Source organism: Capricornis sumatraensis, chromosome 18 (assembly GCF_032405125.1).
Source record: "Capricornis sumatraensis isolate serow.1 chromosome 18, serow.2, whole genome shotgun sequence".
In the NCBI taxonomy this organism is placed as follows: Eukaryota; Metazoa; Chordata; class Mammalia; order Artiodactyla; family Bovidae; genus Capricornis; species Capricornis sumatraensis.
The window spans coordinates 12,542,496-12,569,006 of NC_091086.1; the positions used below are offsets into that span (position 1 = coordinate 12,542,496).

The 26,511-nt window shown below is 37.9% G+C and overlaps 1 protein-coding gene across 4 annotated transcripts in view; it reads left to right on the plus strand.

Moving 5' to 3' along the window:
* Positions 1-26,511, plus strand: part of CPEB4 (cytoplasmic polyadenylation element binding protein 4) — a 70,652-nt gene that overhangs the window by 34,869 nt on the left and 9,272 nt on the right. Inside the window, exons 3-7 of one of the 4 annotated variants that reach the window (XM_068990388.1) lie at positions 3,924-3,974; positions 18,627-18,650; positions 20,352-20,525; positions 25,371-25,460; positions 25,823-25,941. In XM_068990388.1, coding sequence (XP_068846489.1) covers positions 3,924-3,974; positions 18,627-18,650; positions 20,352-20,525; positions 25,371-25,460; positions 25,823-25,941 — 458 coding nt within the window. The remainder of the gene's footprint in view (positions 1-3,923; positions 3,975-18,626; positions 18,651-20,351; positions 20,526-25,370; positions 25,461-25,822; positions 25,942-26,511) is intronic. The other 3 variants (XM_068990387.1, XM_068990389.1, XM_068990390.1) reach the window with 3 other exon arrangements.

Consider the following 26,511-nt stretch of genomic DNA (forward strand, 5'->3'; position numbering starts at 1 on the left):
ATCTTATTTTACCTAATTTTGAAAGTAAGAGATACTAATTTATTAGAGTATTTCCTTCCAGTTTTTTTTCTCCTTTCATCTTATTAACTTGGTTACTTTAGCTAGTGTCTTAATATGATAGTTATGATAGTACATACTGTTCTTTTGAGCACCTCCTTCCCCCAGTAATTCTTAGTCATTCTAGTTGGTAAATATTGGTTCTTTCCAACTCGCAAATGCCTACTTGGAATCTGAATCTTTTCTAGGCTGTAGAATTTGGTAGTGTAGTTCCCCAGAGTCACACTGTATCAGTTGCCTATATTTGGCTAGGTTGAGTCATGTCACCAAATATAGTCTATGCCTTCTGCATGATACATGCCAGGCTTCTGGCTCCAAATGCCATGGCGGGCCTCCAGGGACGACTGCTTTTCCTGTCATAGTGTCCCTTAAGGTTAGGACTGCTGATCTGGCAATATTTCTTTGTGTTTATAACATAATCAATACTAAGACCCTCCAAAGACTGAATGTTATCCACGAAATAGATTCACTTGCCAGAAATCCTAATGCTTTCCTTCTCCCTTGAGGAATTCAATTGTAAATGTACCAAAGCCTGGGTTATGTTTATAGATGAATGAGTTATCAAAAAGCCAGAAAGCAAAACTCACAAACACTGGGTTATATTCATATTCAGATATCTCAGTGATTTTTAGATTTTACTTCAGTGTATTCATTTGTGAAATGATGGTGTTTTAAGTTCAGTGGAGTAAACTCATTGAATACTTACTTGGTGCCCAAACAGGAAACTCAAGATACCTAGGTTCAATGACAGCACCACCACCACCACCACCAACGAAGCTCTAGTTCTTAAAGAGGGGGGCTGTTTCTTAAAAGAGATAAGATAGTTAGCGAGTAGCTGAGATGATTACCTAAGATGGTTGTCTGTTGCAATATAGGTAGAAATAAAATTTGGTGAGTTAATCTAAAAAGGAGGGGCTTCTTTTTTGGGAAAGGTGCCCTAGGGAAAATAATTGAAAAAAAGACAAGTAAACAATCAAAAAAGATTTGCAAATATTCTCCATTGGAAACAAAGAGGTCTTGGAGGGAGGGAGGGGGTTGCCAGCAATCTAGCCATGGACTAGAAAATGCAAAACTGCTGGTGAAAGTTGGCATCTGTAGAGCAGAAATGAAAGGGGCACAAGGAGAATGTGAAAGGCTTGTAGAAGACTTTAGAGTAACATGGAACTTAGAATGGGAGCTTTCAGAGGACTTCCAGAAAGGAAGGGGTCTGTGTTCTTCATAATAGATGTCATGAATGGATGACTCTAAATATTTTAATTATAGAAAGAATTTATAGGATAGGGCAGGTAGGGTAGGGAAGCATTATGAAAGTTTTTTCCAAAAGTTTTCTTATGTCACTGCTAATATTTTAAAATTGACATAGAAAGCATTGCTATTTGTTTAACAAAATATTTAACAGGTGTATTTACTATACAGAGGGCATAACGGATTTCAGCCCAACAGGACTCATCATAAGAACAGGTCAAAAAATAAAAACAAGTATTACTTTCAGAGTTAATCTGTAAATTTTGCCAGTGCCCTATTGTCTTAGCTAAAGGATAGAATTACAGTATTTAGAAGTCTGATGAACAGAAAAAGTCTCAAAGGATACCTACTTTGTGAGTGCAGGGTGGCATTTTAGGAGGTGTGTGTTGAGGCAGACTGAGAGAACTGAGTGAGGGGGTATTTTTGTGCCTGTTTTGTTGAACTGTTCTTATCTCTTTCTCCTTAAAAGTTACCCCAAAAGTCAGTTTCTGATAAGGTGGAACTTGACTAGTTAAATTGGGCCAGCTAGTTTGGGAATTTATCTTTGGATTCTCATTGTTAATTATCATTTTTTAGTATCAAATAACAGGCATTATAGTTCATATAGAACAGCCTTGGTTTCATTAATGTTACCTTTTAAAAAAATAAGAGTATCTTCTTCGAAATACAGAAACTTAACTTCAGTTAATATCATTAAATATTTTTGTTCCTGTGTTGATTTATATCATCTTTTAAAAATGTGTTTTATGATAAAAATGGTATGAGTGATAACTATTAGTTCACTGACTAGAGGGTTTTACAGCTACAAAAGTAATCCAAGTGTTCCATCACAGAAGATCAGCTGCTACTCTTAAGTGATTCAGAAACACCACTCCCTCCCTCCCTCCCTCTTTCCCTCCCTCCCTCCCAAGTTTTTGACAATTAAGGTCATGTTCTTGTTCTAGCATCTCAAGTCTATGCTTTTTAAAAGATATTCTTGTGATAGGTCATATGATCTGGGCTTGCAGTTAAGCAGTTAAGCTGGAATTCACTGGATTTAGCTACTTGGTTGTGTATATAAACATTAAGTAACAAAGCCAGTTTTTAGGAAGAAATGGAAATATCAAAGTTAGTTTTCACCTCCTCCTTGCTGGTCTCCATCCCTACCTTTCCTCCCTAAACAGGAACACACTGAAATTTTAAGTGACGCAATTTACAGTTTAAAAAATGCTTGTATTTGGTTTTAAATTATAGAAAAATTTTCAGATTTTGTTTCATATTAGACTCCCAAGTTTCACATGTGGATTAATTAAAGCTATTAGCAACAGAGAACACTTTTCTCTTTTTATGACATGAGTTTATTTCTGTGGAGACTATTTGAAAGAGGATTTTGAGAGACTGAAGGATAGCTGTGGTCTAAAGTTCCTTTCTAAATAATTTTAAATGTGTGGCTGGTGGTGGATAGGACCACATACTAGGCCTGGCTCCCATAGTGTTCATCGGAACTAGGTGGGGTCTGGAGTCTTCCCGGCATCCTGAAAGACTTGCTCCAGTCATGGGAGAAGCTCTGCTTACCCACTGTTTTTATTGTCTTGGAGAGTCTGTTATGGTTCTGTGGGGTCAGAGTTTAAACTGCTGTTTCCTAATTGGAATGTGTGTAATTCTGAGTCAATTTTATATTCTCACACTACTCCTGATGCATAGAGTGCTGAACTCTGGTAGGTAATTAACTGTTAAGTTCCCCTTTCCATTGCTTAGATGAACAAGACTTGAGGGTTCTCTACCATTCTTACAAAGGGCATGTGGAATATGGAGACGTAAAAATGTTGTAATAATGAGTTTTATAATTTATAGCATAGATCTAGGCTTAAGTATGTGCAGTCTGGATACCTCAACTTACATGTAGAAACTCTTCCAGAGTAGAAATGCGTTCCCCCCTTTATTGTGGAAGATGGTGCATCCTCCAAAAATTTTAGACTTTCATAAGCCCTTTTCTCGTGGGTATCTTGCGTGCCCATTTTAGGTTCAAAATTCAGAGAAGATTAACCCAGCGTTTACTGAATGCTCTTCTGTCTCTGTGCATTTTGCTGTGTGCTTTGCTATTTTCTTCATGTGTAAGTATAGTGAAATGTGTTCCTTTACTTTGTGTACTTATTCCCCGAGATATGAGTTGAAACCTACTGGCATGTCTGTACATGTAGGCATAAAACTGGCACCTTTGTTATGATTCATATAAAAAATACTACTGCTAGCTACGTCCTTTTAAATAGCAGTAAAGAACTACGCATGAAAGAGAACTTGAACATTGATGGGGAAAAAAACATGAAGATTGTTATTAGGAGTTGATATGAGAACATAGTGGTATAAAGATTACTTTGGATGGGGATTTGGAAATTAGAAGAACTGAATAGTGAAATATAAGGGATATTTTATTTTCCCACTTTCAGGCTTTCCCTTTTTGAATGTTTGTGAACATGTTGTTTGATATGTCCTCTAACTCTTTGTGTTTATTAGCACAGCTAAGTTTTATTCCCATAGTATGGTTTTTAAAATACCTATTAAGCAATTAATTCAGCTTTGTTGTTGAGTACATTTAAACCATCTATGAAAAAAATATAGTAATGGCCTTCTTCTACCCTTAGGTCGTCTAAACTATTCATATCCAGGATCCGATAGCTCTCTGCTTATTAATGGTAAGTGATAATAATTGATTCACCCTAGTGAAATTCAGAGAACTGAAACAAGTTAGTACTGGTTAGAAAATGTGGTAGCTGTGCTTCAGCAGGTGGAGAAATGACATTAGTTTGCTCTGCAGTGATAACTGCAAGTTGCTATTAATCTGTCAGATATTTTATGAATAATTACTATTCCTCCAAATTAGAGCAGAAACTTTTTTAAACCGTGAGAGCCAACTAATTTGCTGTCTTAAAACTGGTGACAATGAAAATAAATGAGGATCCCATAATGACACATAAAGAATGGCTTAATTCAGTGTTTGCTTCTGTAGCGTGACCTTTGAAATGTCAACACGAAAACCATTTCTGTGTAGTTGGAAAAGGAAAGGGAAGGTAATCAGAGATCTAAAATCAGAAAAAACAGCCTAAGACCACAGGGCTTGACTTTGCAAAGGACAAGGTCATTCACTATTTGCTATCTAATGACAGCACGAAAGATGATATTAGCCTTTGCAGTGCCTTCAGTAAATTCTCCTTGCCTATTCTAAATATTACCACTGAGCTGTTGTTGTCTTTTTATATGTGTATTCTGAAGCAGACTATATTTATTAAGGAAGGAGGGACCACCTACTCACAGAAGGAATTAAAGAATTAAAGGAATTAAAGAATTTTTAAAAAGTCTTTTTTATAAGACGATAGTTTAAACTAATTGGGTGGGATACAGAAGTCTTGTTTACTTCTTTTTCACTCTTTTCCTATTGTATATGGATTTCAAATTTGTGTATTCATAGTGCCATCCACTATGAATGAGTTGCTAAATGAGTTGCTAAAACTCATTTTAAGTCCCACCACTTGTATGAAATATTCTTGACCAAATAACCATATTCTCCACATTCCCTAAACAAAGCAAAACCAAAAACAGTCCTCCTCCTTGTCCGTGGTCTAGTATGAATGAGGAGTTGAAACTTACTTTTTTAACTGGATTTCTTTTTCTGTAGTATTTAAAAACCAGTGTTCTGTAGACTATAGGATTATAGAGCCAAGAAAAGTTAGAAGGAGATTTGATTTATGAGAGTTGCTGCGTACATTAGATCCTCTGGAGACCATGTGGCTTGTAAAAACCTCCCTTGTTCATCAGTCTTTGGTCTTTACATGCTACAGTGCCAGAAATAATGCCAAAATACAGTATTTTAGCGTAAATGTGTATAGACTGAAATCCAAAACTGGTGACAGTGGCATCAGGATAAGGGGGAGTAATAAAAGGGTTGTCATTGTAGTGTGGTTTCATCTTTTCCTGTGGAATGAGTTGCAGAGTCAGGTGCTAGAAATTGTAGGCAACCAAGATCTGAGATACTGTTGTTCTGTCTTAGGCAAAGGGATCAACTCTTCATTCTCCCAATTGTTTCCTTACTGCTAAATTATTAATAGGTCAGTTGCCCCTGGGGTATCTTTGTTGAGTTGAGAAAAAGAAACATTCTCTGGTGGGTTTTCCTTAAAGCCAAATTCACTTAATTTTTTAGAGTCTACTATAAGATTTTTTTCCTTTTATACCCCCCACCCTCCTTAATATCCTTTCTTTCAAGATTAGATTATTTTTTAATGACCCTCACTTGGCAAAGGAAAAATAAAGGTAACTTTCCCCACTAAATATATTTTGAAATTTTACTGCCCACACCCTCTAGAAGTAGACTAGATGGTTTTTTTTTCACTGTTGTATACATGGAAATTTTATTCTAGAAGTAAACTGACTGAGGTTAACACTATCTCAAACAGAAAGATAGGAAGATAAAGAACAAAGAGATGTCAAAGAGGGGAAACTTGCTGCCCTCCTCAGGCAAGACCCAGAGTATGGGGTTATGGCTGCCATGGTCTCAGATTCAGTATTCAGCTTTGCAGAGTTCCAGAACTTGATTTTGTTAGTATGAACAAGTTTTAGTTCTTAATAACAAGCTGACTCTTACCAATTTATACATTCATAATGAGGCGATGCTTCCAGTATCTCTAGATACTGGAGTTTACTGATAGACCCATTCCCTCTCTGACAGCAGAGTCCAGATTATAGAAGAAGGTTACTTAAAAATCTTGAAATTAACGCAAGGTGAAGGTGGAGGGATGTTAAGACAGTTCTTTAGTCACCTTGATTTAGGCATACAGGAGACTCGAGTTTGATCCCTGGGTCGGGAAGATCCCCTGGAGAAGGAAGTGGCAACCCACTCTAGTATTCTTGCTTGGGAAGTCCCATGGTCAGAGGAACCGGGCAGGGTTGGAGAAGAGTTGGATATGACTGGGCAACTAAACAACAATAATAAATTGCCCATTCTTTTCAGTCAAATTTTTGAAACATCTTCCATGGTGGATTGCTTCTGTAGATAAATTGGTCGCATTCGTATGATAATTTGTAGTAGCACTTTGTTCTCACTATAGCTCAGGTTTTGGGGGCTCCTGTATTGCAGAGCTAGTTTAATGCATTACGTGTGTTTAATGAAGATAAACTCAAAAATCACAAATGATACCCATCTTGTAGGATTGTGGTGGAGATTAAGTACATATAAAATCATTTAGAATAGCACCTGGCATGTAGTCAAACTAAATTAATTAGAACATCATTTTGGGAATATTAGTGCTTAAGATTTGTAAGGGGAAAAGAACCACAAACCAAGAGATTATCATGAGTTGAAAAAATTATCTAATATTGAACATGCTTTCTTTGTCTCTTATTAAGATAGCGTGAAAATTTATTTACTTTTAAATGCAGTCTCTTTACATCTTACATCCATTCAGCCTTTTCTTAAAGCTGAAAATAAGCCTAATATGTTGTGTCGTTTTGTATTCATCATTCAACCTTGAGACTTAAATGAACCAGTGGGAGCTGTTCTTTTCTGTCCATCACAAGTAGTCTATTCAAGCTTTTAAAAACCTTTAGAAAGGTGATTATTTAGCTACTTTGCTTCAGTTAGTAACTTTCAGAGCTTTTTCTTCCAAACCTCTATTGAATTGAGAACCGTTTCTTGCTTTATTTGAATAAAAATATGAAAGAATTGTTTCCTCTCTTAAATGTACTTTTGAATTTCAGTGTGACTTTTATTGTATAACTTGTTTTGAAATTTTCAAGCAATCAGAGGTTTGGGGGAAGAAGTGCAGTTTAAATTCTAAATAAATAAAAAGGAAAAGATTCAAAATACTTAGTCTACTAGCTTCAGCAGTTATATTGGAATAATATCAGCATTTACATGTACAAAGATAAAAAAGGGCTCGCTTACCCAGCGGATCAGATTGCTTTCTTTTTTCCCCGTGGCTATACTCAATCATCAGTTTTCAGACTACGCAATTACCCTTCATATTACCACTCATGACTTTTAAAAGACATTGCCAGTATAATTCAACAAATATTAATTGTGTATTCTAGGGAATTATTATTGTTGTATTACTAGTTGTAGATATTTTTTTGAGGGGAATCCTTAGAGGGAGATTCTTGGATTTTAAATGTACTAAAAAAGCAACCTTCTGGCTACGTTTTGGATATTGTAATTAGTTCTCTAGGACTGCCATAACAGGTGCCACTGACGGGATGGCTTAAACTGAAATTCGTTTCTCGTCTTGGAAGCTCGCAGTCTGCCATCAAAGGGTGAGCATGGTTGGTTTCTTCTGCGGCTCCCTCCTTGGCTTGCAGCGAGCTGTCTTTACACGGTTTCCCTCTGTGAAAGTCTGTGCCCTAATCTCCGATAAGGACACCAGTCATACTGGATCAGGGCCAGCCCGGAGACCGCTTTTAACTTTAACCACCTCTTTAAAGCCCCTGTTTCAAATAGTCACATTCTGAGCTTCTGAGGGTCAGGACTTTAGCATATAGATTTTGAGGAGGGAACGATATTCATCCCGTAACAGATAACCATTTCCTAGTTAATCTTATGTAGTAGGAATATAGTTAGAATATCCATTTTATAATTATGAGCAGCAACCCTGAAACAGTTTCTCAGCTAAGTCAGAAAGCAGTGCTAAGCATAGGCCGATTCATCTCATATTTCTCTGGTGTGTTTTGGTTTAGCTCTGAGCTGGATATCAGATTGAATGATTAATTTTCCTTTTACCCAACTTGAAACTTTATTTTATGCAAGAAAACTAACATTTAACCACTACCACCACCTCTGTATAAAAGTGCTTGTGTGTGGTACTTTTTTCTTCAACCTTCCACTTTACAGCTTTAGTATTTAAGATTAGCTACTTCAAAAATGAAGCTTCTGGCAGGGGAAGTTACAGAGTAGCAAAAAATACTAGTTTTGAACAGATGCATGTATGTATTTCCTTTCCTCTGCGGATATCTCTCACTTAGAAGCATCAGCTAAAGTACTTGTTTGTCCCAGAAGAGGTTAGTAAGAAATCATTTAAAAGTTAGTATAGAAAAATATCTCTTAATTATACCAAAAGAGGAACTCCTCAGGTCATTAGGTGCCCAATATGCTACTGGAGATCAGTAGAGAAATAACTCCAGAAAGAATGAAGGGATGGAGCCAAAGCAAAAACAATACCCAGTTGTGGATGGGACTGGTGATAGAAGCAAGATCTGATGCTGTAAAGAGCAATATTGCATAGGAACCTGGAATGTCAGGTCCATGAATCAAGGCAAATTGAAAGTGGTCAAACAAGAGATGGCAAGGGTGAACGTCGACATTTTAGGAATCAGCTAACTAAAATGGACTGGAATGGGTGAATTTAACTCAGATGACCATTATATCTACTACTGAGGGCAGGAATCCCTCAGAAGAAATGGAGTAGCCATCATGGTCAACAAAAGAGTCCTAAATGCAGTACTTGGAGGCAATCTCAAAAACGACAGAATGATCTCTGTTCGTCTCCAAGGCAAACCATTCAATATCACAGTAATCCAAGTCTATGCCCCAACCAGTAATGCCGAAGAAGCTGAAGTTGAACGGTTTTATGAAGACCTACAAGATCTTTTAGAACTAACACCCAAAAAAGATGTCCTTTTCATTATAGGGGACTGGAATGCAAAAGTAGGAAGCCAAGAAACACCTGGAGTAACAGGCAAATTTGGCCTTGGAATGCGGAATGAGGCAGGGCAAAGACTAATAGAGTTTTGCCAAGAGAATGCACTAGTCATAGCAAACACCCTCTTCCAACAACACAAGAGAAGACTCTACACATGGACATCACCAGATGGTCAACACTGAAATCCGATTGATTATATTCTGTGTAGCCAAAGATGGAGAAGCTCTATACAGTCAACAAAAAACAAGACCAGGAGCTGACTGTGGCTCCGATCATGAACTCCTTATTACCAAATTCAGACTCAAATTGAAGAAAGTAGGGAAAACTGCTAGACCATTCAGGTATGACCTAAATCAAATCTCTTATGATTATACAGTGGAAGTGAGAAATAGATTTAAGGGACTAGATCTGATAGATAGAGTGCCTGATGAACTATGGAATGAGTTTCATGACACTGTACAGGAGACAGGGATCAAGACCATCCCCATGGAAAAGAAATGCAAAAAAGCAAAATGGCTGTCTGTGGAGGCCTTACAAATAGCTGTGAAAAGAAGAGAGGCAAAAAGCAAAGGAGAAAAGGAAAGATATAAGCATCTGAATGCAGAGTTCCAAAGAATAGCAAGAAGAGATAAGAAAGCCTTCTTCAGCGATCAATGCAAAGAAATAGAGGAAAACAACAGAATGGGAAAGACTAGAGATCTCTTCAAGAAAATTAGAGATACCAAGGGAACATTTCATGCAAAGATGGGCTCGATAAAGGACAGAAATGGTCTAGACCTAACAGAAGCAGAAGATATTAAGAAGAGTGGCAAGAATACATGGAAGAACTGTACAAAAAAGATCTTCACTACCCGGATAATCATGATGATGTGATCACTAATCTAGAGACAGACATCTTCTAAAGTGAAGTCAAGTGGGCCTTAGAAAGCATCACTATGAACAAAGCTAGTGGAGGTGATGGAATTCCAGTTGAGCTGTTTCAAATCCTGAAAGATGATGCTGTGAAAGTGCTGCACTCAATATGCCAGCAAGTTGGAAAACTCAGCAGTGGCCACAGGACTGGAAAAGGTCAGTTTTGATTCCAATTCCAAAGAAAGGCAATGCCAAAGAATGCTACCGCACAGTTGCACTCATCTCACATGCTAGCAAAGTAATGCTCAAAATTCTCCAAGCCAGGCTTCAGCAATACATGAACTGTGAACTCCCTGATGTTCAAGCTGGTTTTAGAAAAGGCAGAGGAACCAGAGATCAAATTGCCAACATCTGCTGGATCATGGAAAAAGCAAGAGAGTTCTAGAAAAACATCTATTTCTGCTTTATTGACTATGCCAAAGCTTTTGACTGTGTGGATCACAATCAACTGTGGAATATTCTGAAAGAGATGGGAATACCAGACCCCCTGACCTGCCTCTTGAGAAATCTGTGTGCAGGTGAGGAAGCAACAGTTAGAACTGGGCATGGAACAACAGACTGTTTCCAAATAGGAAAGGGAGTACGTCAAGGCTGTATATTGTCACCCTGCTTATTTAACTTATATGCAGAGTACATCATGAGAAATGCTGGACTGGAAGAAACACAAGCTGGAATCAAGATTGCCGGGAGAAATATCAATAACCTCAAATATGCAGATGATACCGATACCACCCTTATGGCAGAAAGTGAAGAGGAGCTAAAGAGCCTCTTGATGAAAGTGAAAGAGAAGAGTGAAAAAGTTGGCTTAAAGCTCAACATTCAGAAAATGAAGATCATGGCATCCGGTCCCATCACTTCATGGGAAATGGATGGGGAAACAGTGTCAGACTTTATTTTTTTGGGCTCCAAAATCACTGCAGATGGTGACTGCAGCCATGAAATTAAAAGACGCTTACTCCTTGGAAGAAAAGTTATGACCAACCTAGATAATATATTCAAAAGCAGAGACATTACTTTGCCGAGTAAGGTCCGTTTAGTCAAGGCTATGGTTTTTCCTGTGATCATGTATGGATGTGAGAGTTGGACTGTGAGGAAGGCTGAGCTCTGAAGAATTGATGCTTTTGAACTGTGGTGTTTGAGAAGACTCTGGAGAGTCCCTTGGACTGCAAGGAGATCCAACCAGTCCATTCTGAAGGAGATCAGCCCTGGGATGTCTTTCGAAGGAATGATGCTAAAGCTGAAACTCCAGTACTTTGGCCACCTCATGTGAAGAGCTGACTCATTGGAAAAGACTCTGATGCTAGGAAGGATTGGGGGCAGGAGGAGAAGGGGACGACAGAGGATGAGATGGCTGGCTGGCATCACGGACTCGATGGACGTGAGTCTGAGTGAACTCCGGGAGATGGTGATGGACAGAGAGGCCTGGTGTGCTGCGATTCATGGGGTCGCAAAGAGCTGGACACGACTGAGCGACTGAACTAAAAAGGGAGAAGATTGTTTGCTTAAGGGGGGTAAGGGATAGAAATCTGTGAAAAGGGAGGACATAATTTACCCAGGAGTAATGTAGATTATAGTCACTTGGTGAAAATGTATGTAATATGGTCCATAGTTGCTACAGGAAGGAGCATGTTGAAAGATCCTTTCATGAAAAAGACAATATGAAAACCTATTGTAAACTCTATAAAGTGGTCTACAGTTGTTAGCCTGGAAATAGTAATGAAGAGCTGAAAGTAACTGTTGAAGATGAGCCTAAGAATATATACATATGAGGTTACTTTTGAGGAAGGAAAAATTATTTACTGAGCCTCTGTCAGACCATCATATATATATGTGTTATCTTTTGTTATTAATTTTTGCATTTTTATAAATAATAAACTGAGGGTTTGGGAAATACAGAATCTGAATTACATTCAATCTCTGCCCTTCTGTAAGGCAATTTAAATAATCCTCTCATATGTTTATTATATCTTGTCAACATTCTTTGAATTAGTATGGCAAGCTAGTATAAACACAAGCCAATGTGACATGGAAAATTCTATAAATCATATGAAAGTGAAAGTTGCTCACTTGTGTCTGACTCTTTGCGACCCCAGGGACTGTATAGTCCATGGAATTCTCCAGGCCAGAATACTGGAGTGGGTAGCCGTTCCCTTCTCCAGGGGATTGTCCCAACCCAGGAATCGAACCCAGGTCTCCTGCATTGCAGGTGGATTCGTTACCGGCTGAGCCACTACTGAAGCCCCAGAATGCTGGAGTGGGTAGCCTATCCCTTCTCCAGGGGATCTTCCCGACCCAGGAATCGAACTGGGGTCTCTTGAATTGCAGGCGGATTCTTTACCAGCTGAGCTACTAGGGAAGCCCATAAAGCATATATCTAAAATAATTTTGTGACAGTGAACCCATTAAGAAATTAGGGAATGATTTATAAAATCATCTGAAATGATTCTTTGCATCTTTGTTGGATTATATAGTTTGCCTTTGTGATGATTGTCTGCTTTTTGGTTCTGCCAACTTATTCTTTTATTTACAGATTAACTCAGCGTCCAGTCTTTGATTTCTGTCTTTTTAACTGGTTTACCAGTTTGACTGATTCTCCCACATACTTTTTTTTTTCCTGGTCCTACTGGAAAAACAAGTTACTTCCTAACAGCTTCTAATCTGACCCACCTCCCCTTGTTTTTCCAAGTAGCACTGCTACCTTCTCACAGCGGGCAGAGAGAGGTAAATGGAGGTAGACCAGCCTGAGGCAGCGTAAGTAGTATAGGTCTTTCATTGCCCACTAAAAGCTAGTCATATTTTATTCTTTATAGCCTAAAGCCCCATTCTTTTTTCAAATTTATTTCTAATTGGAGGAAAATTGCTTTACAACGCTGTGTTGGTTTCTGCCATATAACATCGTCAGTCAGCTGTAAGTATTCACCTATCCCCTCCGTCTGGAGCCTCCCTCCCGCCAGCATTCCGTCTGGCCGCCTAGGTCATCACAGCACTGAGCTGAGCTCCCTGCACTGCACAGCAACTCCCCACCAGCTCTCTGGTTTACACATGGTAATGTGTACCTTTTCAGGGTTACTCTCTCAGTTTGTCCTGCCCTCTCCTTCTCCTGCTGTGTCCGCAAGTCTGTTCTCTACATCTGTGTCTCTGTCCTGCCCTGCAAATAGATGTATCAGAAACATATTTGTAGACTCCATAAATGTGCATTAATATATGGTATTTGTTTTTCTCTTTCTGATTTAACTTCACTCTGTGTAACAGGCTCTAGGTTCATTCACCTCAGTTCAACTGGCTCAAATTCTTTCCTTTTTATTAAAGTCCTATTAGAATTAGATGTAGGAAAGGATGCTTTTAATAGATCATTTGTTTTTTTTTTAATTATTTATTGTTACTTGATTGATGTTTGGTTGCAATATTGGTTTGGTTTCTGTCCTGTATCAACATTAATCAACCATAGGTGTACATATGTGCCCTCCCTCTTGAATCTCCCTCCCAGTTTCCACCCGTTCCGACGCCTCTAGGTTGCTGCAGAGCCCCCGTTTGAATCCCTGAGTCACACAGCAAATTCCCACCGGCTGTGTGTTTGCATCTGTTGGTGTACATGCATCCTCTCTATTTTGTACCTCTCTATGGTGGTCATGCTCTCTCTATTCACCTCACCCTCTCCCTCTTCTCTCCCTCCCTTGTCCATAAGTCTGTTCACTGTGTCTGTGTCTCCATTGCTGCTCTGCGAACGATTCATTAGTACCATCCTTCTAGATTCTGTGTATGTGTTAATAGACAATATTTGTTTTTCTCTTTCTGACTACTTTACTCTGTATGATAGGCTCTGGGTTCATCTACTTCATTAGAACTGACTCAAGTATATTCGTTTTTATGGCTGAGCAGTATTATATTGTATATATGTTCCACAATTTCTTTATCCTTTCATCTGTTGATGGACATCTAGGTTGCTTCTATGTCTTGGCTATTGTAAATAGTGCTGCAGTGAACATTGGGGTACATGTGTCTTTTTCAGTTTTGATTTCTTCAGTGCATATACCTAGAAGTGGTATTGCTGAGTGATATGGTGGTTTTATTCCTAGTTTTTTAAGGAGTTTCCATACTGTTTTCCATAGTGGTTGTATCAATTTACATTTCCACCAGTAGTGTAGGAGGGTTCCCTTTTCTTCATACCCTCTCTGGCACTTGTTGTTTGTAGATTTTTTGATTATGGCCATCCTGTCTGGGGTGAAGGAGATACCTCATTGTAGTTTTGATTTGCGTTGAAGTAGTGATGTTGACCATCTCTTCATGTTTATTAGCCATCTGTAATGTCTTATTTGGAGAAATGTCTGTTTAAGTCTTGCTTTTAATATAAGTACCAAGAAGAAAACTCAAAAGGATCCATCAATAAATATGGTAATATAGTGCACATAAAAGTGTAAATTTGAATACAACAGAAAAGGATAAAACAAGAAGTGGAGTTTTTCTTTCGTCATTCCAGTTCCTGTCCCCAAAGGTTCATGTGGTTGTTTTCTAGAGAAAATATTTGAGTACGTTCCCATGTGTCTATTTCTATTTCCTTTATTGTTAAGTTCACACAATAAGAATCATACAATATACACTTAGGTACCTCATGCAAGCTACATTTTAGAGATGTTTAATATCAGCACATGAATATGTACCATATTTTTAAAATAACTATTTTTTGTGAAATATTTTGTGAATATACCACTATTATGTCTAATTTGTTCCTTTTCTAACAAATGTTACAAACAAATAAGAAAAAGATACTTTTTAAGAGATAAATATTTTCATTTTTATAATATACATGTATATAAAAATGTGTTTTGAAAAACACCTGATAAGAGTCTTTCTGTACATTTTTGCAAGTCTGGAATGCCAGACCACTGAAATATTTTACTAGAGGAAATTTACTGATGAATATAGGGCATTTGTAAGCAATCTTGTAAAGATATTTTGGAAATAATGTATTTATCAATACATCTAATAGCAGTATTCACCCAAAGTTATAAAAATTTATAGCCATAATGTTTCCAGCCCATTTAGAACATTCTTGAATTATTTTAGTACTGAACACCAAATTATATAGATCAAACCAAGTAATGTAAATGATAAACATATAAGTAGTATTCACCTTAACTCTGATGGGAACCAGAGGGTTTTTATTCAGTACTAAGATGGTGACTGCAGCCATGAAATTAAAAGACACTTACTCCTTGGAAGAAAAGTTATGACCAACCTAGATAGCATATTCAAAAGCAGAGACATTACTTTGCCGACTAAGGTCCGTCTAGTCAAGGCTATGGTTTTTCCAGTGGTCATGTATGGATGTGAGAGTTGGACTGTGAAGAAGGCTGAGCGCCGAAGAATTGATGCTTTTGAACTGTGGTGTTGGAGAAGACTCTTGAGAGTCCCTTGGACTGCAAGGAGATCCAACCAGTCCATTCTGAAGGAGATCAGGCCTGGGATTTCTTTGGAAGGAATGATGCTGAAGCTGAAACTCCAGTACTTTGGCCACCCCATGCAAAGAGTTGACTCATTGGAAAAGACTCTGATGCTGGGAGGGATTGGGGGCAGGAGGAGAAGGGGACGACCGAGGATGAGATGGCTGGCTGGCATCACAGACTCGATGGACATGAATCTGAGTGAACTCTGGGAGTTGGTAATGGACAGGGAGGCCTGGTGTGCTGTGATTCATGGGGTCGCAAAGAGTCGGACACGACTGAGCGACTGAACTGAACTGAACATACATCTTTTAAAAACTAACAGTGTATGTGTTGTGCTGTGCCTGGTCACTCAGTTGTGTCCAGCTCCTTGGGACCCCGTGGATTATAGCCTGCCAGGCTCCTCTTTCCATGGGATTCTTCAGACCAGAATACTGGAGTGGGTAGCCTTTCCCTTCTCCAGGAGATCTTCCAAACGCAGGGATCGAACCCGGGTCTCCTGCATTGCCGGTGGAGTTTACTAGCTGAACTATCAGGAAAGTCTTAACAGTGTATGTTCTTTGGTAATTAAAGGAAAATTCTAAGCAGCGTTTATTTCTGCTGACTTAGCTAGAAATTTTCCAAAATACAGACTTCCTTAAACATTGTTTAAGTGATTTTTTTAAACTGCCACTACCTCTAGTGTTTGTAAAATGTCAAATAATGTGTAACGCTTGATAATCTGGAGATTGGAAATCTGTCTGACATTTTCCTCAGGAAACAGATGAAGATCTGTGTTATACTCATTTCATCATAATACGGTTTGCACCAAGTGTATTTGAAACTAGTGAGGGAGCAATGCTTTAGTACCTCTTTCATATATAGATGAAGTGGCATCACTTACTGTTCATTTCATACCTGAGTTCTGGTTACATAGGTGTGTTCATGTTATGGAAAGTTCATTGAAGTATACACTTATGATTTCCTATATATATATATATATATATATGGAAGTACACAAAGTATATATATTCATCCAAATCTACATTAAAATAATGTATATCATTATAATAAGTGGAAATAAAAAATTTAAGCATTCTTATTTTCTTTGCTCCAGAATGTCATTGTTTTTATTTTTTGGTACTAGTTTATATTGATTTGCCTATTTAATTGGGCAGTTTTTGTTGCTTTAAGCATTATACGCCTATAACCTAAATGTGGGAAAATGTTTCTAAATAGTTTTTGGCATTTAATCTCTGAATTTAATGGTGAATTCTTTTGCATTAACCAGCTTAATTTTGTGGTATAGAATGAAAGTTTTAAAGTACACATTTGAAGACTGAGAGTCTTCAATTTTTGCTTTTGATGTATAGGCTTTACTGTTCTTGAAACTTACTTTTGAAATAGTGAAACTTACTTTTAAAATAGTGAAGCTTACTTTTAAAATAGGGAAAACTATTTGGACTTCCCAGGTGGGGCTAGTGGTAAGGAACCCGCCTGTCAATGCAGGAGACGTAAGAGACATGGGTTCGGTCCCTGGGTCAGGAAGATCCCCTGGAGAAGGAAATGGCAACCCACTCCAGTATTCCTGCCTGGAAAATCCCATGGAGAGAGGAGTCTGGCGGGCTACAGTCCATTGGGTTGCAAAATGTTGGATTCAACTGAAACAGCTTAGCACGCAGCATGTACATGAGAGTTTTTAATGTTAATTTTGTAGCTTCTAAATGCCTACTCTTTTTCAAATAACTGCTTTCTCGGAAATCCAAGCAGCATCAATCAACTTTTTAAGATTGACAGAACCAAGATTTTCAAATCATTCGTTTCCCCAAACTCCATTGTTGTTGAAGCAGTCATTTGAATAGAATATTCTTAAACAAACATCTACTTCTGTGATATCTTTCTCTTCCTAACCTCTGTCAAGTTCACTAAGGAAGAAAATACCTCCACCTTCAACCCTAATTTAAGAATTACTAAAGTGAAAAACCTAACTGCAAAGGGAGATTTTATTGGTTTTAATCCATTTGCCCAAGTACTTTGGTGAAATTCAATATTATCTAGTAATGTTAGAAATTATTTTAGTATGAGACATGATTTCATTTTGGAAAATAGGCACATGGTACTTCTAAGTTATATTTGTAACTCAGTTATAACTGAGTTGTATTTAGCATTTATCTAGAGAGCTAAGAGTGAAAACCTTGACCAGTTTATATAATGATCTCTTAAAAGGTTACAGTTTCTAACTGGAAAACCTATCCCAGCTTCCTGTTTAAATTTTCTCTCTAGCCAAGACCTCCCTTGTTCCATATGCTTCTGTTCTGGGCATCTTTCCCTGAGTATTATGGCACCCCTATTTGTGCCATTGCCAGGTCTGCAGTGCCCTTTCTCTATTTTACCTTTAAGATCTCATCTCTGACTCTTTAATCAGAACCGGCTTCTCCTCCTCTGCTCCTGTTGCACCTAACACTTAACAGGCTTATTGCTGTAATAGTCACATTATCATTATTTGCTTATGTGGCTGAATAGCCTATAAGTTCCCTGCAGTCAGAGGAGTGTATTATAGTACTTAGCAAGGTCACGCATTCAGGAAGTATATGTTGAATAGAATTAGAGTAACTACGCATACAAGTTCCAGTTCATTTGAGGAAAACATTTTCTCAAAAGTTTCCTGATTTGAAATTTATGCTGCCATTTCCCAAGTATTCAGATATATACTTCTCTTCTTAGTTGGAATCTACTTCATGATAAAATGCCAAACTTTTTAATACTTTTCAACTTCTGGGCCATAGTGGAAGATTTAATTAGGGACAAGAAACTGGCTAAAAGGAAGTTTGTAAATTGCCTAAATATTTCATTTGTTATGAGTTTCATTAGGGAATAATTGACAAATAGTACAGAATTGCTGTTTATTCTGTTGTGGTAAAAGAAAAAGTCATGAATTAAATGGCTAGTTAGCAGGAAATTCTGAGAGAAATCAAGATCAATATGATGGAACTTGATTTAGACCATGTTACATACTCCCTTAGTTTCATACTAGTTTGGACCTTGGGTGACAGTTACAGCAGAAAGCTTCCCCTTAATACAAGTAAGGCTCGATAGATTTTTACAGTGTCCTTGAAGAACTTAAAAAAAAAAAAGAATGCATTGACCTCTCGGCATCAAAATTCCATTATTTTTTTGAGATATTTTCCAGGAAACAAGGAATATAGCCAGTTTTTTTGTTTTGTTTTGTTTTTTCAGTTTCTTAAGCTGGTAGATGAAATCACAGTTGATTCTTTTGACAATGTTTGAAAGGTTTTTTTTTTGTTTTTTTGTTTTCTCATTTGACATGCAGCAAGGACATATGGGCGGAGGAGAGGTAACATTATTATTTCTAACTTTTGAATGTATCAGTTGTATTTGGAGAGGACCCAAGTTTGCTCAATTTCTAACCCTTATTGGGAACTGGGGAGGGGCACTGAAATGTAGCTGTGATCGATATATCCTTTATGTGTTATAGTTAGCATCATAAATATTCTAATTTGAGGGAGTTGGAATTGTAGGATTTGGATTTGAATTGAAATAATTTCAAACTCATTTATATCTGAAGATTTCTCTGTTTTCCTTTCTGAAAGGAATATCTTAGAATTAAATTAAGAATATTTAAAAAGGAAAATATGGTATGACTAGTCTTAAAATACCTGATTGGAGGTATAAATTATGCTTGAATACCTTATATCTACTTTCAAATTTATTTATTTATTTATCTATTTATTACTAAGCATAGTTCTGTGTTTTGTTTAAAATTAGATAAACTAAGTAGACACCTAATCCTATAAATTTCAAACATTGGGGGGGAAAAGCTCTAGACGTTTTAGAGAATTTTTTGAAGAATCATTTCCTAGAGGTACATGAATAAACTTTATTTTTGCCTCCTGTATTAGTTGTGCCTTTTTATAAGAAAGTCAGTTTAATAAGGTAGCTTTAAAATAAAAGTGACTTTTGAAAATCCAGAAATAACCTCCAATTTTAGAGTCATTTTTTATCTTTATTATATAACTTTTGAACTGTGATTTTATAGGGTAAATTTGTAATAAATATACTGTTAAGGAAGGCAAGTGTGACAGAAAGACATTGGAATGTTTCAGTGAAGGAAGAGCACTTAAGATATATTTCTGCAGGATCCATTAACAAATTCCTTATGCAGAACCTAGAAGTAAATTGGCAGCCTGAAAAGTGACAAAACAGTTTTTGAGAGATTCTACAGTTCTTTGTAGCTCTTTGTTTTGCTTATGATTTATAAGTTTGTATTTTGCTGGCAGGTAAGTATGGCAAGAGTATTAACCACAACTGGCATCTCTGATCTTTTCTGCTTTTATGTTCTATATAATAGGATTTTCTAACAGCAAATTTAATGACTAGTTTTTAGAATTAGATACTACCTGTACCAGCTGATGTTTACTCAGCTAAAAGAAAATTTATCTTCAGCATACCTAAAAATCTTAAATTTTGTCAGAGTAGCCAGTGAAGTTAGGAAACAGCATAAATGGGTTTTCATGACCTTCCATTAGTTAAGGTAAACCAAGATGAGTGCTTACTTTAAAAATCAACTTGTTCATTTTAGGGGTGGTCTTAAAGGAAATTGGGCAGGCTATATTGTATGATGTTTTAAAGAAATTTAAGTGATCTAGCATCTGATGGTCAAATTTAATACTTAGTGTATATATCTAGATTGCCAGTGGCCATGGGGCCCTGCCAAGGCAGTGCAGTCTCTGCCAACGACATTCAAAAGACTGCTCTCTCCTACTGTACTTCCATTTCACCTCTCTCAAGTTTCTGGATTCCAGTGGGATGGTTGAGCAGCCCTCTATTTAACCATGTACTTTCTCTCTGACTCAGTTGGGACCTTAAGGTGATGGAAATATAAGAGCATATCTAAGTGATTTATTATTCAGTGGGAAAGATAAAAGCAGCAGCGTTACTGGATCTGCTGTTTTCCTAGTTTCTTGTGTAAGATAATCAATGGCAAGGAGCGTTTTCTGTTAGCTTTTTTTTTTTTTCTTCCTGCTTTCTCTTCCAGGTCAGTCCTCGCTATTTCCAATGGAAGATGGATTCTTGGATGATGGCCGTGGGGATCAGCCTCTTCACAGCGGTCTGGGTTCACCTCACTGCTTCACTCACCAGAATGGAGAAAGAGTGGAGCGATACTCTCGCAAGGTGTTTGTGGGTGGCTTGCCTCCTGACATCGATGAAGGTATGTTTAGAAAGAGCCATTCATAGCACAGTGCCCAGATGGTGGCACGTAGTAGGTAATGCATGGGTAATAGTTGCTGTTAGTATAATAATAATAATATCATCTGGCTCCAGGTGTTGAGTTGTGATTGCACTGTTCCCTTGTGCTGTCTTCCTAGTACAGTGTATAAAATTAGTTCTCGAAAGGAAAGGGAGTAGGACTTTGGAAACTACCTGAAGCAAGTGGTTGGACTAAATCAAAAAGTGTAAACCTCATTTGGAAAACTCTAGGATTCTGTTGTGGGCAAACAGCTGCTAACTGCACTGTTGTCTGTGTGTCCTGCCTTGGCTGACTTCAGTTATGCATTTTCCGATTTCCTACCTTTTATGACTGCTGCTTCCCTCATAGCTCAGTTGGTAAAGAATCTGCCTGCAACATAGGAGACCCCAGTTCAATTTTTGGGTCAGGAAGATCCGCTGGAGAAAGGATAGGCTACCCACTCCAGTATTCTTGGGTTTTCCTTGTGGCTCAGCTAGTAAAGAATCCATCTGCAATGCAGGAGACCTGGGTTCGATCCCTGGGTTGGGAAGAGCCCCTGGAGAAGGGAAAGGCTACCTACTCCAGTAGTATGGCCTGGAGAATTCCATGGACTATATAGCGTATAGTTAATTGTTTAAAAGTTTAAAATCTTAGATTAAGTCTGAATTTTTGAAAAATATAACTAGAGTTGTAGGGAATCTTAAGAGTTATATCATTTTCTGAATATTTTTTTCACTCATCAAATGCTTTCTGAATGCTGTGCACTGTTCTTAGGATTATTTAGTAAATAAGATTGTGAAAGAAACCCCTGCTCACACAGAGTTGATATTCTAGTGGGCGAAGGGAGATGAGTGTGAAAATATTAGTGAATAAGTCCTGAAAAGAAAGCAGGTTGATGTGATATGCAAAATCTCAGAAGAGAGACTTGTGAGATTTGTTGGTTAAATAAATCCTCTTTGCAGATGTGATACTTGAGTTCTGATGGCTGAATAAGAAGCCAATCGTGCAAAAAGACAGAGAACTAGTTATCCAGAAGTATTTCATTTAACTGTGAGTCTAAGTGACCCTGACAGAAATCAAAGTAGCAGACCATATAGCAACCATATATCTTTGCTTCCTTTTTTCCCTTATCTATTTTGTTTTGGTTTCCTGAATGGAAATAGAAACATTATAGAGGATACAAAAGTTTTCTCTAAAAACCTATAAGGTCTAATAATGAGGTTTAATAATGTCCCATTTAGATTGAGATTTAATTGACTGTGCCACTACATTTTCCTTAAAATGCTCAGTCTTTTGGAAGGTTGAGGCAAAGTGGCTTCCAAACAGCCAAAGATTGAAATAAACACCGGAATTTTTTTTTTTTAATCTTTGATAAAATGTCCTGGAGGAAGCTGTGCTGAGATTTCAGGCCAGGCTGACTCAGTCTCCATTCTCTCCTCAGAAAGCATATCTTCTGTTCAGAGTGTTCATCTGGGGCTAAACAGTTCATCACGATGTTTCCAGTAAGCTCCCAGATGCAGCCTCCGCATTCTCTAGCTGGAATCCTCACTTTCCCTAGTATAATGGATTCTAGGTTTTATGACCCTTTAGAGGTCAAATCCTTAACACTCTTGAGCCCTGGATGGACTTCAGTGAGGAAACTATATGCTTTATACAAAAAAAGAAGACTGAATTTTATCTGACCTTGCTTAGGATAAACTCCTCTTCTTGCCCAGATAGCCTATATCTTTTTGGAAAATTACCAAGAGATCATAAATGTATCATTCCTAAAATTCTTGGCAGCCCAGGTAAATTTGACCACTTTGGCACAGGAAGTGGTTTAAACTGAGCAGAATTAATGGGGATTGTGTTAGTCATCCTCTTTTAGCCTCATAACACATATGTCGATAAGTCAGTAGCAGTTTAGGTGGACAGGCCTTTCTTTTAAAATGTGAAATATATATTTATGAAAAATACTATGTTCTGTAGAATTGTATGCTAAGAATCGCAGAGTTTATGGTGCAGATGGGGCTAGAGGCAGATCACTTAGAACCTAATGAATTTTGTACCAGAAGCACTAACAAAAAGAGAATTAATACTTTGAAAAATAACTTGGACAGTTAGGCAAGTAGCTCACAATATGACCTACTAGAAGCTGCCTCAAAGAATATTGACAAGCGCAAAACCAGTAGAGCAGAAATTCTGGCTTGCAAGCTTGGAGACAACACAGATGAAAGTGGACCTCTGGGCCCCTGAGGAGTGCAAATTCTCAGGAAGTAGCCCTGAAAGCTTACAGGGACACCTCTTTGACTAGAGAGCCTTGCTTGCTGTGCCCGTTTTAATTTTCTTATAATAGAGCTGAGGGGGTTCCTGCCTGCACATCACACAGGCTGGAGGCTTTTTCCCTTCCTGCTGAAGATTATGGTTCTCCTACTAGGCTGGCTCACCTTGCTTACGAAGAGTCATTTGTGAACCAATCTGTCTAGGTTACACTGATATCACTCCCTTATTTAGTGATCTCACAGGGGCTGAATGTAGAAACAGGCATTGTAGCAGTTCATACAGACTACTTCTTCACAATCTGGAGGAGGTGAGAACAGTCCTAGCAGACTGGAATTTCAAAATGTTTCTCATCTCTCTTCTCTGTTCCCCTGTCCCGCCCTACTCCCAGATCTTCTCTGCACAGCTCACCTACTCTTTCTTAGAAGTTCCTTGGAAATTTATTTTCTGAAAGTCTGTTTATTAATTGTCCAAATATATAGTACAGCATGACTGGTGTCATTTACATTAATAGTAAAATATGATTAAGTCTTCCTTGTCCATCCCATGTCCCCTTCCTTTTCCTTCCTTGTAAGACTCAGAGGTGTTGATGTCCAAGGAGGATGGTTGGCGAGCAGGAAGAGGGTGCCAAGTGGAGGTGTGTCGTAGACATACATGTGGAGGGGCCTGTGCCGAAGCCACGGCACCAGTGTGTGGGGGACCAGTAGATCAGGGCAGCACGGGCTATGTGCAGAGGTGGAGGGCAGAGGAGGCTTCCAGGGCAGCTCGCTGAAAGATGGGCTACACTGAGCAAGGAAGCAAAAAATTGAGGATGGTGAGAGCTTGGTTTCTCATAGTGAGAAGGGAATTTACACACAGGAGAAGGGGAAAGGCTAGAAGATGACATGAGATGTTGGAATGGACTTACAAGTACCAATATGAACTAATTTTTATAAATTACATAGATACAGAAACAATCATAAATATGTCTGTGTATGTTCATGTATTTCCTAGCTTTGTCCTCTGAGAAGACTTAGAAATAATAAATACTAACAGTGACTATAGGGAATACCCAAATCTGAGTTTCTAAGTATCTTTTCTTGGAGGGGGAATAAGGCTGATTCTGGGGCTAGGGCAGAGAAAGAATAAGATGAAAGCCTGGGTTATCTTCTTGGGTCAGATAGTATGGAAGTACTTGAAGAATGATGTGGGGAGGGGTAAGTCAGAGAACATAGGAACCCCCACTGGCCGAATCAGGGGCAGTTTTGAGGACAAACTGAATACATGAAAGAGAATCAAGTTCTGCTGCTGCTGCTGCTGAGCCGCTTTAGTCGTGTCCGACTCTCTGTGACCCCATAGACGACAGCCCACCAGGCTCCCCCGTCCCTGGGATTCTGCAGGCAAGAACACTGGAGTGGGTTGCCATTTCCTTCTCCAATGCATGGAAGTGAAACGGGAAAGTGAAGTCGCTCAGTCATGTCTGACTCTTCGCGACCGCATGGACTGTAGCCCACCAGGCTCCTCCGTCCACGGGGTTTTTCAGGCAAGAATACTGGAGTGGGTTGTCACTTCCTTCTCCAGAATCAGGTTATAGTCCATTGAATAAAATAGGTCCACACTGATATAAATAAATGCATGACTAAATAAATGGAGGAGAGGGGAACACTCTTCCTTATTGAATTATACGAACTAGTAAATGTAGAAGGATTGATAGAAATAGATAACCAGCATTTGGTAGTTATCATTGTGGTAGCTGATATAGGCAGGAATCTTCAGTAAATGACAGGTCTAATGAGGGAACAGGATATTGATGGTTAACACAGTGTTCCTCCACAAAATATTGATCATATCCAAAGGGAAATGGTTTCCTTTTGGTGGAGAAATACAGACACTTATCAACTCGACTAGCAGATCAAGATTAACATACCTTGTGAAAGGACAGGATGACATAGCATCATTATGGTAGTTTTCTGGTTGGAATACATAGGTCATGAGGAAACAGGTACAGACCTAGGTTGAGAGCCATCCTACAGAAGGAATGACCTGTATATTTTGAAGCGATCAATTATAGAAAAGACAGGAAAGAATGAGGAACTATTGTAAACTGAAAAAAATAGATACCCTCAGAACATGACATCTAAATGTAGCATGGTTCTAGATAGGATTCTCTATCAGAAAGGAAAAGACAAATATTACTGTGACAGTTAAAAATTTGGATGGAGTCTGTGAATTGGGAGAATGTTGTATCACTGTTGATTTCCTTATTGGAGGGGAGTTGTATGTTGGTACATAAGGGAGTGACCTTGCTTTGAGCAGGTACCAGTAGTTGTATTTTGTGGTACTAGAGCATCACATCAGAAAAAGATGGTAGATCAGTCGGTAGATTCGTGCATCAGTAGAAGGAGAAAAGGGAAGAGGGGGAAGACAAATGCACAAATGTCAACAGTGGGGGAATCCAGATGAAGAGATGCAGAGGGTGTTGGTGTACTGTTCTTGTAAATAGTAGATTTGAGACTGTTTTTTCTAAACTATTTCCCAAAATGCTCATAAGAATATTTATGTCTACTTTTTTGGTTTGTTGTTCGTTAGATGAGATCACAGCCAGTTTTCGTCGCTTTGGCCCTTTGATTGTGGATTGGCCTCATAAAGCAGAGAGCAAATCCTATTTTCCTCCTAAAGGTAATTTCTCAAGATTCAAATACATGTGTAGTTTATCCTTATATTTTCTTCATAAGTGTTTGCCTTCAGTGTACAGCTGTTTGTTGCTAAACTAACATTTTCCCAAATGTGTTTTTAAAATTTCTACTTAATATATACTTTTAATTCAAATTTGATTTTACTCTAAAGGAGGTTTCAAGATAATACCAAATTGAACTTAATGTTGATATTGTCAGACTTTGGGTGAGATTAAGTTTTAGGAGCTTTTATTTGTTTCCTTTTTTTTTTTTTCTAACTGTTTCCTTACTTTTATGCTTCCTTTCACTTGAAGAATTATGAAAAAAGTGGGAAAAATAAAAGTCTTTCAAAATTGTTTTTATTAGGCTATGCATTCCTGCTATTTCAAGATGAAAGCTCTGTTCAGGCTCTCATTGATGCGTGTATTGAAGAAGATGGAAAACTCTACCTGTGTGTATCAAGTCCCACTATCAAGGACAAGCCAGTAAGTGCAGTCTAGTATGAAAATAGCTTCTCATTTTTGCCTCTGTTCATTTTTCCTGAAAAATACACAGACATCTTAATGTATCTGTTAATTGAAACATTTGTAAGTAGAATCAAAATGAAAAAGCTTTGTTGTAGTCATTTTCCTAACCTTGACATTCTGTATATTTGTGCACATTATTTTGACATTGAATTTTTGGTTAACTAAAGTATTGGTGAATCTTTCTATTAAAAGATGTCACCTAGTATGCATTTGATAAATATAAAGTAGCTGAATTTCCTCTGAATGATAGAACTCAGAATCACAAATATACCTGTCTTTCTCCTTCTCTTTGGTCAAGATTTTACCCAATACCATATGCAGCAAGTTATGTTATACAAATAACTTGCTGCCTATGGTACTCTTGCCAAGTATTAATAAAATAAATTCTGTATATACATAAATGTACATTACATATTGTTTCTTTTTGAAAGAGTTTTTATTATAAAATTTAGTCTTTTGGGAAGATCCCCTGGAGGAGGAAATGGCAACCCACTCCAGTACTCTTGCCTAGAAAATGCCATGGACAGG